This window comes from Bidens hawaiensis, unplaced genomic scaffold, assembly GCF_021521415.1.
Source record: "Bidens hawaiensis isolate Kalapana, Puna unplaced genomic scaffold, B.hawaiensis_p1.1 tig00002306_1, whole genome shotgun sequence".
Classification (NCBI taxonomy): domain Eukaryota; kingdom Viridiplantae; phylum Streptophyta; class Magnoliopsida; order Asterales; family Asteraceae; genus Bidens; species Bidens hawaiensis.
The window spans coordinates 1,529,330-1,543,539 of record NW_027491123.1 but is presented as its reverse complement, the minus strand read 5'-3'; the positions used below and the strand labels follow the sequence as shown (position 1 = coordinate 1,543,539).

Genomic DNA, 14,210 nt, shown 5'->3' with positions numbered 1-14,210 from the left:
TCAACTAAAAAGTGTTTTAATCCCAGATTTTGAAATACATTCATTTTTCTTTTAGCAAAATAATAAAATTATATATATATATGCATGGTTGTAAAAGTCGTTAAGCGGTCCTAGGCGGCCGACTAGGGAGTCGCGAGTACTCGAGTGTAGTCGGGGATTACTCGGAAAATACATACGGAGTACTCGGCCGAGGCGGGGAGTACTCGATCTAGGCGGGTAGTAATCAAGGAGTACTCGACCGCCTACTTGGGAGTTTTACAACTTTGTATATATATATATATGTGTGTGTGTGTGTGTGTTAGATGGGGGAGGGTTAGGTTAGAATAAAACCCACTTGAATTGTGAAAACTCTATAAACCCATATTCAACTACATGTTTTTAATTAAAGATTAAATCTTGTGATCTATAATTAAAGTTAATAAAAAATGTAAAAGTTAATTAACATTTTCTCTCTCCTAAAAACCTATATAAAAATTACTAAAAAAATATAAAAAATAATAGCAAAACATTTTTTTTATGTTTTCGATGTTTTGTATTAAACGTAACAACATATATTACATGTAACAAAAAAAAAACGATGTTATATAGGGTTTTTATGGGTTTTCTCAGCTTAAGAGGGTTTTCAATAGAAATTTTGGTGGGTTTAATAAATAATTCAATGATACACAAGCTGTGATATGATCATCATGGACTAATAATTCAAACTGAATACAATTAATTATTTATTTCTCAACAGAAACTTATATTACTATAAGTTTAATAAGTAATTTGGTACCAACAATGTTTTGTTTATTAGTTTGTTACAAGTTGTTTAATTGGCAACCATTTCAAATTATTATTTATACAAGAACACAAACGTATCATATTTCCATTTAAACAAATAAATAATTGTAAATTTATTATAATTCTACACAACGTATACTCTCTCTCTGTCTCTCTCTCTCTCTCTCTCTATATATATATATATATTAAAATAAAAAAATTTCTATCAAACAAATTTTGACAATGTGTTGGTTTTATGTCTATTGTGTAACTAACACAAAGTACAATAAAATGAAATTTAACCTAAAAATTATTAATCAAATAATCACGAAACCTAAATCCAAAGTGTTTCTTATTATTGCCATCACTATTTAAAAATGTTATATTAATGAAATATGCATTATCTTAGTTATATTATTAATTATTCAACCATGCATCATCATATAAACACACATTTGTTCATTATACCAAACATCAACCTAGAAAAGATAAGACATTACACTCTAAAATTCAAGGAAAAAGGTATGAAGCCACCACCAACATCTTCCTCTTCAACCTCCAATCTTATAAGAAAAGCAAGGTTATCTCCATACCTTTTCACCTTGTTAGCCTTCATCTTGTTCGTCGCCGTCCTCTATGGTCAAGACCTCGGTTGCATCCTCGGGCAATTTGATCTTGACATCATTCCAAATCGACCACCTCCTACCCCAAGTAAGTTTAATTTTACTTGTTAAACGCGCCTTTCACAAAAGAAAACAAGTTCTTTCTATCCACATGAAAATTATTTGCATTTCGATATGCAAAAATGTCATTTTGGCCGTTATATCTTACAAGATTTGAACTCACCTAGTCCTCTTACGCCAAGATCACGAGTTCAAATCCTTCACGATACAAACCGTCAAAACAACACCATTTTGACATAAGAATACAAACAATATATCTTTCTCTTTTCGGGTTGAAATTTCTTTCTATGTTAATAAATTATTTAGTGTTAACAATATAAACATATATAATTATGTTAATATTTGACAAATCTCTACATATCATCTATGAACAAACTAACATGCTCGATTTCTTAATACACTAGTTAAATTTATCAAAAACCGTTAATATGACATAAAATTGTTGATTGTTGCATACACGAATGACAAATGCATTGTTTTTAAACTTATTCTATACAATTATTTGGGGATAACTTTTATCAATTTTTTAATTTGATGATAATTAGAGAAGCATTATAAGAAGTTGCCATTTTCAATTGCGGATACGGAAAATGGTTGTGATATTTTTAGCGGGAAGTGGGTGTGGGACCCTTTGAACCGGCCGTTATACCAAGAATCGGAGTGTCTGTACATACAACCGCAGCTAACATGTCAGGAGCACGGCCGGCCCGACCGGGATTACCAGTTCTGGAGATGGCAACCTCATGGTTGTGATCTTCCAAGGTAGTAATATTTTAGTATCGTTTTAATTATAACAATTAACATGCATTTTAATTGTTGATATTTGAATAAGCATCATATATGTTTTTTTAAGCTAATTGATTAAAGTGGAAATTATTTTATTGTACGTAAAAGATTTTGTAAGAAACTAATGACTGAATTAATTATATTAAGTTAATAAGTTGTTTAGGATAAAAAGACATCTTTGGTTTCAAAGATGGTCAAAGATATTAAATCATTTGCGTTTCTTTGGATAATTTATTCTCATTTTTTTGACTTAAACTGGAAGGATTAGTTTAGTTTAGTTTAGTTTAGTTTAGTTTTTTTTTTTTTTTTTTTCAGTTTTTTCTTCTGTTGTTGTCTCCAGCTCTAGTTTCTTGCTAATTTGTAGTGTTCTGATGAAAATCGCCGTAGAAAAAAATTGTCCCCAAAAGACAAAACTAATCAAAATGCAATGAGTGAGGTTTAATTTCAAATTTCAATTATTTATTTGGAGTTAGATCAACGGCTCTACCAACTCCTGAATTGACATTCCATATATCCCGTTTAAAGGTGGATTCAAATATACAATTTTAAGTCAACTTTTAAAGTTTAAAAATTATAAGGGTGACACTAATTGGAGGGTTAGTGGGTGGGCTTTATAAGCTCAAATAAATGAACTCGAATCTCACCTAACCCAACGTGTTAATATAATCATGTAATTCGTTTATTTCATTAATGGGAAAAACTGTTACTATAACCTATTTGCCTTTTGCGATGGACAAAACTGTCACTAAAGGCTTTTGCCAAATAATTTGTTCATTTTGTTGCTAGTTTTGGACAGATAGTATTTTGCAACGGGTAGAAAATTACTAAAATAGGCATCTTTCACGAAAACTCTTAAAAGTAGGCAAGGGAAAAATTCAACCAAAATACATATACCCAATAAAATTTTAACACATAATCTATTCAGGAATCTTTAGGCAACAAAGTTGCTGGAACGAAATTTCATGCAAAAGTGAGCTGTCAATTGTCATCTCACTAAAAATAACAATTCTCTTAACTAAGCTACACATATTCCTACATGTGAATAAATGGCTACGACGGTGATCACTTGCTTTCTTCCCAAGAAACATAAAAAGACGTGTCGGTCTGTCGGACATCCAACTAGCTCAAGCGTCGATGGTGAGGCAGCATCCTAACCTTACCATCATTGAAAAGTCTCATTCCCAAAACTTGTCCAAACGTCAAATGTGAGGCACCATCTTAGACTTGCCCTTTGACAAACAAGGCAGCTTTGTAACATGTTTATTCATGTTTAGACACTGGCCCAGTTCATATGTGCCCAAGTGGTTTATGTGTTAAATATGTATTGTGCCATGCCAATTTTAAAGAGTTTTTAGACAAAAACGTCTATTTTCATAATCATACATAGTTTAAATGATTGTTTTTACAGCTTCAATGCGTCACTGATGCTGGAAACATTAAGAAACAAACGAATGATGTTCGTCGGAGATTCCTTAAACAGAGGCCAATACGTATCTATGGTGTGTCTTCTCCATTCACTCATTCCTGATGAAGCTAAATCGATGGAAACATTCGGTTCTTTGACCGTTTTCACTGCTAAGGTATACAAGCACGAGGAAACAAATATATGTTAATAAATATCATTCATCTTTTTTACATGCATCCAATTTTAATTGTAGGATTACAATGCCACAATTGAATTCTACTGGGCACCATTTTTGCTTGAATCAAACTCTGATGATGCGGTCATACATCGCGTTTCTGATAGAGTTGTTCGAAGAGGTTCGATTAATAAGCATGGAAAGCATTGGAAAGGAGTTGATATTATGGTCTTCAATACTTACTTATGGTGGATGACTGGCCTCCAGTTCAAGATATTGTAATTTCTTTTTCACTATTTTTTTTCTTCAGTTTCATAACTAGACAATTGACTTTCATCGATGAAAATATCACCAATAAATTACTGACATTTAGTACAAACGGTAATATTAGTAAAAAAAAAAGAAAAAGAAAAAGAAAAATCCCTTATTAGAGTGACAAGTTTCCAGTGGTGATCCCTAGGTGAAACTTCGACGGTAATCCGTCAGTAAAAGTCTGTTGGTGATATTTGAGATGGCTATACAACCAAATGGTCAATGAGGCTTCTGTCGGTGATCTATCAGTAAGTGCGGTTGGTGATTTATGCACTCACAACAAGTTTTCCGACAGACCAGCATTGACAACCTTCACTCTTATTGATGAAAAACCGACGGATATGTCTATCACTAAAAGCCCTCAATTTTACAATGTTCAAGATTCGTGTTAGTTGAACCAACTAAGATATTTTATATAAACATGCTCGTTGGGCTAAATGTTGTTAACATTGTAGGCAAAATTCGTTCGAGGATGAAGTGAAAGATATAGTAGAAGTGTCGACTGAGGACGCTTATCGAATGGGGATGAAGAGTATGTTGAGATGGGCAAGGAAGAATATGGATCCTAGGAAAACAAGAGTCTTCTTTACAAGCATGTCTCCATCACATCAAAAGTTAGTAATTTCTCCATTTAAAACCTATTTATTTGAGTACAAATAATGTAGATTCATTGTTAACGGTCTTCTTGTACGCTGTGTTTAACTTTTTCATGGTTTTATGTATAGGAGCGGTGACTGGGGAGCCGAACCAGGTGGCAATTGTTACAATCAAACAGAGATGATTGCGGATCCAAAATATTGGGGATCAGATTGTAGGAAAAGCATAATGGGAGTAATTGGAGACGTTTTCAGAAAATCAACGTATCCCATAACATTTCTAAACATCACACAACTCTCACTTTACCGAAAAGATGCTCACACCTCAATTTATAAGAAGCAATGGAGCCCATTGACACCCGAACAAATAGCCAACCCGGTTAGCTATGCGGATTGTGTGCATTGGTGCCTACCCGGGCTTCAGGATACATGGAACGAGCTCTTATTCGCCAAACTTTTCTACCCTTAACGAGTCAGATAATGTACATTCAGTTATTATTTCTTGGTGCATATATTGTTTGTCTTTGAAATTGTTCTTTTTGTCTAATTGCATCTCAAAAGCATAAAATGCGAGGTGAAAATAGAACTATTTCAATGGAAAAAACTGAATTGGATTTAGAACTTGAGATCAATGGGCTGGGCCATGTTTCCGAAACCCTCTTACGATACGAACACATGGATCTGATACGGGCCTGTCAGTAGCCCAAAGTATTTCTTTTTCCAGATTTAACAAATCTTGTAAATTGTAATTGTGTTTCACGGTAACACAGATTTAACCCAACTATCTCTTTTTATTTTAACCCAACCCAGTTTGGTTAAAATAAAAAGAGATAGTTTTCTAGGAAGATTAGGAATAAATCATAGCCATTGGATCATGTTAATCAATGGTTGAGATTTAAAATTACCAAAAACCGACATAGTTTCCAAAAATTATTCCTTCAACATAGGTTATAATGCCACATGTTAAAAATCTATTGGTTCTTAACATTCTTAGGAAACTCCTTATTCTTATTTGAACCATTTTCTATGTTTGTATGTATGTATGTATGTAAAAAGCATAAATGAATGACCTTTTAAATTTTAAGAGGTATATTCACTATTGCATAAAATATAATCACAAATACATAAAATTTTAAAAATTTAAGATTAGTATAGTATTTTTGACATCTTATACGTTAAAAATGGTTACTTTAGAAAATAGTACAAAGATAATCCTTTAACTTTCAATAAAACTTGGTTAGAGCATCCACAATAATAGATTTTTTTTTTATCTATAGTGGATGCCATTTTTGTCACCCATTTTTCATAGATGTTTATCTCTAAGAACATCCAAAAACATAACTTTTTGTAGGTGGTGGGGCCAAGTAGGGAGGGTAGGGTCTTAAATGAAAAAAAAGTTGTAAAAGATGGTGATAACGTGACAATGCTTTTTGATGTTTTTAAGATTTTTTATTAGGTGAATTTTTTATGTTTTTAAAGAATGATATATTATTATGTGGTAGCTGACTTAGCATTCTTTTTAGTGTTTTTAAGAGTTTTTATTGTGGATGCTATTAATTTATAAATTAGTTACATATTTGTTTCAAGTATATTTAGAGAAAAATACTGTCTCTAAGGCCTCAATTCTATTTATCAATTCATTATTTAAGTTGTTATTTTTATCTTGATTGGTATAAAGCCACTCGGCGTGTAGTTCATCAGGGAAGATTTTTTCTAATGTAAACAACGATATTCTTCTTGCTAGTATTTCCCCAAAAGTTGACAAACTCGGAGGATATGTAAAAGATATTCTTTGTTTTCCATCGCTTTGGCATGTATAAAAAAATATTGTGAGGCTTCTTTTCTTATAAAGCCTTTCAATTTTTTATTTATCTTTCTTATGTATCGTAATGGACGAGTCCATCGGTTATAATCGTTAAAAAAAGTAAGAATAGGTTTTTTTTTTTAAAAAAAGTATTTTTCTTCATTTTTTTTTCTTTTTTTCAAGTATTTCTCTCTCTATCTTTACCCATTTATTTGAAAATTTCAATTAATTTTTTTATTTCTTCTATATATTTTAGTATATTGTGTTTAAAAAAAAAGAGTTAATTTCATATATACCCTTACAAATATTATAAATATCATATATACCCAAGTAAAACATAAAATATCAAATATGCCCTTAGAAAATAATTAAAATATTATATATACCTTTATAAAATAGTTAAAGTATCATATATATCCCTAATCATTAATAACAATTTAATAACTGTTATTTTAACATTATTTTTCTAAAATTTTAACTTCCATATACACCAATTTTTTAGCGAATAAATCATTCTACCCATTTTCACTACATAATGTGTTTATATCCTATGCTATTATTTTAATTTTGATCGACGTTTCTCATCTTTGACGACAACCAAATCGTCTCTCGTTACTTCTTCACAATTGCAAATCCTTCGAATGTTATCACATCGAATTGTCTACATTGTAAATCTTCTACCACATATAATCGAAGTAGAGTAATATAGTTTTTTTAAAATTGTTTTTAATAAATTGGCCATATATGATATATTGATAACTTTATAAGGGCATATATGATATTTTTAAATTTGAGTGGGTATATAGGATATTTTTAATATTTGTAAGGACATATACGAAATTTCCCCTTAAAAAAACGAACTTACCATTGCAACGTGCTTATTTTTATTAATGTTTCAATGTAATTTTTGTTTTGTTTTGAGGTGTTTATTATAACGTACAAGTCAAGTAAGCATAACTGCATAAAAGTACAACTCAAATATGCAATTATGAACTTAAAATATAATTATAAATTTAACCCTTCAACTATACTTAATTTTTGTAAATTTAATTAATAATTACCCTTCCATCCCCTTAAATTTACCCATATATTCATCTATATTATTTTTCTTTGTTTTTAATTTATATCTTTGAATTTAATAAGTTTTAATAAATTTCAAACATACAATCATGGAGTATTTATTTTTGTCGGTGTTTTAATGTAAAATTTATTGAATATCAATGTGCATGTATAACCAAAATGATTTCGTGTCATTTTAAAAAATATTAGTTTTGGTTCAAGTCAAAATGCCCAGTAAAATGAGTTTTGAGGTCAATGATTGAGGACTTTGACAGGTCAAATGAGTTTAGGTCATTATAAAAATGGTTTAAAATTTTGTTTAGAAAAACGAGTTCATTTCATTTAAAAAAAAGATGTCAACTTTGGTTCTGGTTAAAACATGTTATAAGCATAATATGACTTCGAGTCATCTTAAAAAAATTGGTTTTGGATTGCATTAGAACAATTATATACAAAATGAATCATGGTCATTTAAAAAAAGAATCAATTTTGGCTCTCGGTGGAAATTAAACCTTTGGTCGTTCATAAAGGTTTCAAAAGACTTCCCAAATAACTGTGACTACTATAGTAGATTTGGTGTAGGCCAAAATGCCCAGCAAAATGAGTTTCGCTCATTTTTTAAAATATTTTTATTGTTCTGGATCAACAATTAAAACGTGTTCGAGTTAGAACGGGATGTAAGCAAAATGGGTTTAGGTCATTATAATAAAAAGTCTTGTTCAGATCAAGACGAGTAATAAGTAAGATGAGTTCGGGACATTTAAAAAAACTGTGTACTTTGGTTCTGATTAAAACATGTTATAAGCATAATGAGTTTAAGTCATCTTTATAAAACAAATTAGGTTTTGGTTTGCGTCAAAACAAATATATGCAAAATGAATTTGGGTTATTCAAGAAAGTATCAATTTTGGCTCTGGATGGACATTAAATCTTTGGTCGTTTATGAAGGTTTCAAAAGACTTCCGAAATAACCGTGACTACCATAATAGATTTGGTTCAAGTCAAAATGCTAAGCAAAATGAGTTTCGATCAATTTTTTTTACTACCAGGCCACGAGTGTAAAACTAGGTTTTTAGGATTCATGTAATAATTGTAACGCACAAAAAGTAACATTCATGTTTTTGAAAAAACCTATTGTATCATATGTTTTAAAGGCTGCAACTACTAAACATATGTTTAAACATACCATCGTTACCGCAGCATCACGCAGGTATACAAAGTAAAGGACTTTCACCAACATAAGATCCATCAGTTCAAGTCCATGGGAGTGTTTGCAAAGACTTCATAAAACATCTCCAACAGATTAAAGGTGAATGCCACTTCAAGAAAAGACACCAATAGCAACCGACCCTATCTCGATGACATAAGGTCATCACTATAGCTCCAGTTTACTCGAAGACATGCCGTTGATATAGGACTGGTCAAAATTTTTTTTTTCTTTTAACTTCTGGACCCCTATCTTGACATATGTTGTCGAGATAGGTTGGGCCAAACTTTTGAAAGGATTCACGATAATAAGCCCGTCAACCTAAAACCATGTTTCGACAACGTGTCGTCTAGATAGGTCTATTTTATTTACTTTTTTAATTTTTTATAACATTACACCATGGAATAACCACATGATAAAAATCCCATGAAAAGAAAAGATAAAAAACAATGCCTCTAGTTAACAGTAAAAAAACCTAACCAACAAAAACTAAAACTGGTTGTTATCTTTATGTGCTAAAGTTTGCGAGATGTGCTTTAAGGACATCAAATTACATCGTACTATTGTCTCCACAAACACACATGTTTCCTCCTTAGTATTCTCCGGCGGCACATCAACAACATAAGACTCCACAACCACCGTGGTCCCACCACAAGCCGGCGAAGAGTGAAGTGTCGTAACAGACCGGTAGTTCTTCAGCCGGTGGTCCCCACCAACAACACTAAAGCTCATAACATGCTGTTCATCATCAAGGATCTCCAGCCGCTCCGTACTGGACTCCGCGGGTAACCCGGACACAACCCGAACCTCCCTCACGGATCCCACGTCACCTTCTCCGGTTATGACGTCACAGCTCTTTATAAAGTGCTTGTATGCTTGCGGGTTGTCGAACCTACGGATTACCGACCACACGGTCTCGACCGGGGCGGATATCGACTCGATTATTGTGGAGGAGCATTGGTTATGAGCCAGCGGGTGGACGTGGTGGTGGCGGATGTTTTCGGGTAGGTTAATCGACGGTGGAAGTCGCCTTAATGTCGTGGTGGTGGATTTAAGGTTTTGAATTCTATGGATTTGAATTGAGGAACACATTTTGACTGCTGATTGATTATACGTAGCAGAATGTGATATGATATGGTATGATATGTTTATATAAACAGAGACATGAGGATTGAGAATGGTGGTTGCAAGTTGCATGTAATTAGTTTGCATTTGGTTGGGTGTCATGCAAGTAGGAGGAGCAAGTTGCATAAAAAACTTAAATTTTGAGATGCCTTCTTGTCCTTATTGTTTATTACTTTATGATATTTTTTTGAATTTCTAGAAGGGAATGGTAAATAACGTTTTTCTCATTCAAAATTTGGGGAGTTTATAAAATATTTTTATTATTAAAAGACTAGTTTAAGTTGAAGGTTTCAAGGGTACGGGATTCTAGTCATATGAAAATAACATTTAGAAATTTAATAGTTATCATAATAGGAGACTAGCTAGTAGTATAGTTTCATATGTACATTAAAGGTTTACATATTTATAAAAATCATTTTAAAAGAAAAAGAAATTGTGTCAGGCTTCGATCCAAAGTTGTCTAAGGACTTGCTCTTTTATGTGAAACAAAATCCCATCTCTGGTTTTCTAGAGTAACATTAGGTAAGAACATATGGGTATGTTGAACTTATGTGCATATCATTTTCACATGTTCAAATGAACAGAGAGAGTTCATTTATGCACCAACAAACTCAAGTTTCAATGGGGCAATGCCTCCGACCTTGCTGGGATCTGGGGCAGTGCTCATGATCATGCTGGGCTCCAAAGGGTGGATCTTGCAGTGGAAAACTTTTGTCATACATAGTTGATAAACCACTAGAAGTTTCGTATCATAAAATCAATCTTAAATGGGAATGCATCATTAGTAGTAATTAGTAAGTAGGGCTGGCATATTGTGTATACCCGTACACGATAAGATACAAACACGAAATATGTATACATGTACACGACCCAAAAACTTAATGTGTACTTGTATCCCAAACCCGAACACGAACCTGCTAATACCAGGTATACATGATAAGACACGAACTTGTTAATACCAGTGGCGCCAGTGCAACTACGAGGAGGCCGAACAGCCAGAAAATTGGAGATGTGGAGAGGTGGACCGGAGAAATGAAGGGCTGCGACTACCGGAGATGTGGAGGGAAACCACCGAACTACGCGAGATCTGGAAATGGAGAATTAGAGAAGGGTTTATGCGCCGTCTGCTTGATGTTGGATTGGAATGACGTGTGTCGTTTTCAATTATTTGGTATAAAAATTTAGGGTTAACTATTTAGGGTATATAAAATATTAAATTATTATATATTTTTATTTATAAAAAAATCTAATCAGGTACTAACCCTTAATAAGTAAACGAGTATTTTACATGTTTAGACACGAAAATTAATAGGTTGATTCGTGTCTACCTGCTTAGTACACGAAGCATGTTAAGGCCATACCCGATACCTATTAAATTCGTGTAGGTTTGTGTCGTGTATTCGTGTATCGTGTTTAAATGGCTAGCCCTAGCAGTAAGTTACTGATGGTTATCAGTAATAGCCGAGATCAACAACAAAGTGTGATTAAATGCAACTGGCAAGGGTCACGTTGTCTGTCTTTAGCAACATGTTGACTACTAAGGATTTTCCTGCTTTCCTGCTATCGAAGTCACAACTATGCTACTGAATAACTTACATCATCATCATCATCGTACTCAGTATATCCCACCAATAGCAATGCTATGGTAGGGTCTGAGGAGGGTAAGATGTAGACAGCCTTACCTCTATCCCATAGGGATAGAGAGGCTGCTTCCGGTGAGACCCCCGGCTCGATAGTAGTTTTGAATCAAGCCTTGGACATAAGACACATAACACTCAATCATCGGGACACCGGCTGATTGGTGCATGTGCCCTTGTCTTTCGGCTATCAACGCCACCACATGATGCCTGATTAACCTTCCGCCACTTTTAACGTTATTTTCACGTGATTAGTAAAATAACGTCAAAATTAGTGCAATTTTACTTTTGCCCACCCAAGGGTTCACACATATATACATTATATGTGCGCACCGCAAGCAGGGCGTATTGCCAGCCGACACACTCTTTCATAAAGAGTTTTATCATTTCAAACTTAATCGTTTTGATGGTTCTATTAAAGTATTTCAACTTGACATTGATTTTTACATGATTCGTAGAGATATCTAGCCATCCAAGGCCTTTACGTGATAGAAAGAATATGGTGGCGTGGCGATGGAGTGAGTTTCTGAAGGTCACCTGGTCTAGTGATATCAAGGCGTGTAGAAATGATGTTAATCTCCATAAGGTCGATGATTCAAGTCATATGATGGATATGTGTGCAGATTTAAGAGTAGTTTCGTTATATGCAATGTTTTAAAAACCAATTTTTAACTCATACCGGATTCGGCTTAAAAATGGTACAACCAGTTGAACCGGGTTGTACCGGATGATTCAACCGGGTTGAATAGTTTATTTTTTAATTTCATAAAAATTCAACTTCACGTCAAAAAATAACCCAAAAGTATATGATTCCATAATATAATATAATACAAAAGTTAATCCATAATTAAAAAAATAATATAAAAGCACTCGATTTTCAAAAAATAATCCAAAACTTTACTCGTTTCGATGTCAATCACTAGGTTAAAGCAATTTTTTTTAAAAATATGGGCCACAAAATGTCAAAAAATTCTAAGGCTTAAAACCGGTATTTTAGAAAAACCCGTTGGTTCGATGTTCTAGTGAATCGTTCAAACATACTGGCTCAAAATACCAGTCAGATAAGCGAAACCTAGTATTACCGGTTCAACCGGCCGGTATGAACCGGCAATAAAACACTGGCTAGCTATATGTGTAGTTATCTCCACCTATGATTACAAAAAATGAAAAAAAAACAAAAACAAAAAAGAAAAGAAAAAAAAAAGGAAAACGGTTCATTAGGTTCAAACCCTCTATTTGAGGTTATAACAAAAGAAGATGAAGAATATGACAATTAAAGACCAATTAAAACTTATCATTTTAACAAGAGGGCCATAAAGTAATAAAAGCTGGGATTAGTAAATAACAATAAGTCTAATAATTGTCCTTACAAGATGCATTTTTATCCTTTTTATCCTAGTTGCATTTCTAAATTATTTTTTTAGGCTTTTTGGATGGTTGATTACTTTGGGAATTTAACCTAAATTTCCTCAACTACTACTCAAATTTGGCCTGATTATAAAATATATTATATAATAGATATTAGTTGTACACTACTTGTACAAAAACTAATGATAATAGGATATATGATACGGATACTAATAATAGTTATAACTTTTTTCTTTTTAGAAATGAACGGAGAAACTGATACAGGCTTTATATAAGTGTGGTTCATTTAAATATTTAATACACTTATAAACATTTAATTGAGAAAAAGCACCAACCAATCTTCACGTTTCGACTTTCGCTCTGGATTCCTTTACACTTTTTTTTTATCTTTTTCTGAACTAACGATAATTTAGATTATCGACAGGTCACTAGCCAACCAATCATCTCCATTTCACCATTTGAAACCCACCATAGGTGAGAAACCTTTAGCCCAATCTAAAATTCTTTTAATTATTCTTTTTTTTTTATCACAAATGAGATTTAATTCTAAAACCTTCTTCTTTTTTTTAAATATATAAAGTAATGTTTCACCTCAACTTTAATTTAATAATAAAGTACGAATAATCTCATGTAATTGTGTGGGGATAGATACGATTTGGACGAGGAATAATACATAAGAAAACAAGAATTCAATAATACACGACAATTTAAGAAAATATCATAAATTTTAGGACCTTTAGAGAATTGCCGTCCACCACTTTGGTGGGATGGTAAAGGCTTTGGCCTTTTGGTGAGAGGTCCAGGGTTCGATTCCTGGCATTGGCGGTATAATGTAAATAGTAGGAGGAAAGCTTGTATGTTCAAAAAAAAAAAATAATAATAATAATAATAATAATAAATTAAAAAAGAGCTTAATGATAGAAATTCCATTTAAGTTTGACTATTTTTTTTTATTCAAATCCTTCCACTTCCAATTAACTTCGTCAATACTCAGATACAATGTTTTAAAAACTAGTATTTTAGTTGTGCCGGATTTCATTTAAAAATGGTATAATTGGTTGAACCGAAATGTATCGGGAGGTTCAACCGGGTTAAATAATTTACCTTTAATTTCATATAAATACAATTTCAACTCAAAAATACCGGGCTCGAAATACCTTTTACCTTATGAAAATCCGGTACAATCGTTCAACAAGCCGGTACGTACCGGCTTTTAAAACATTGGTTAGGTCATTTTCACCAAGTAAACCGTTAAAATGTCCGAGGACCCGTTGCAAAAACAAGTTGCTTT

The 14,210-nt window shown here is 32.8% G+C and overlaps 1 protein-coding gene and 1 pseudogene across 1 annotated transcript; one reads left to right on the top strand and one right to left on the bottom strand.

Annotated features, from left to right (window-relative positions):
• The first annotated feature begins 1,168 nt into the window (after positions 1 to 1,168).
• On the top strand, positions 1,169 to 5,356 carry LOC143615856 (protein trichome birefringence-like 33). The gene is made up of 6 exons (XM_077088867.1): positions 1,169 to 1,473; positions 1,991 to 2,207; positions 3,640 to 3,811; positions 3,890 to 4,089; positions 4,579 to 4,737; positions 4,849 to 5,356. Exons 1-6 carry the CDS (start codon positions 1,194 to 1,196, stop codon positions 5,186 to 5,188), a joined length of 1,368 nt encoding a protein of 455 aa, XP_076944982.1. The 5' UTR covers positions 1,169 to 1,193; the 3' UTR covers positions 5,189 to 5,356.
• A 3,915-nt stretch (positions 5,357 to 9,271) lies between these two features.
• Positions 9,272 to 9,881, bottom strand: LOC143615847 (abscisic acid receptor PYL4 pseudogene; annotated as a pseudogene).
• Positions 9,882 to 14,210: the final 4,329 nt, after the last annotated feature.

What these genes read in the sequence shown, in the direction of transcription:
- LOC143615856 (XM_077088867.1), top strand. Translation starts at nt 1,194, where the DNA reads ATGCATCATCATATAAACACACATTTGTTCATTATACCAAACATCAAC. An exon ending in TCGACCACCTCCTACCCCAA is followed by an intron (nt 1,474 to 1,990) that starts GTAAGTTTAATT and finishes GATGATAATTAG; the next exon opens with AGAAGCATTATAAGAAGTTG. An exon ending in GGCCTCCAGTTCAAGATATT is followed by an intron (nt 4,090 to 4,578) that starts GTAATTTCTTTT and finishes TTAACATTGTAG; the next exon opens with GCAAAATTCGTTCGAGGATG.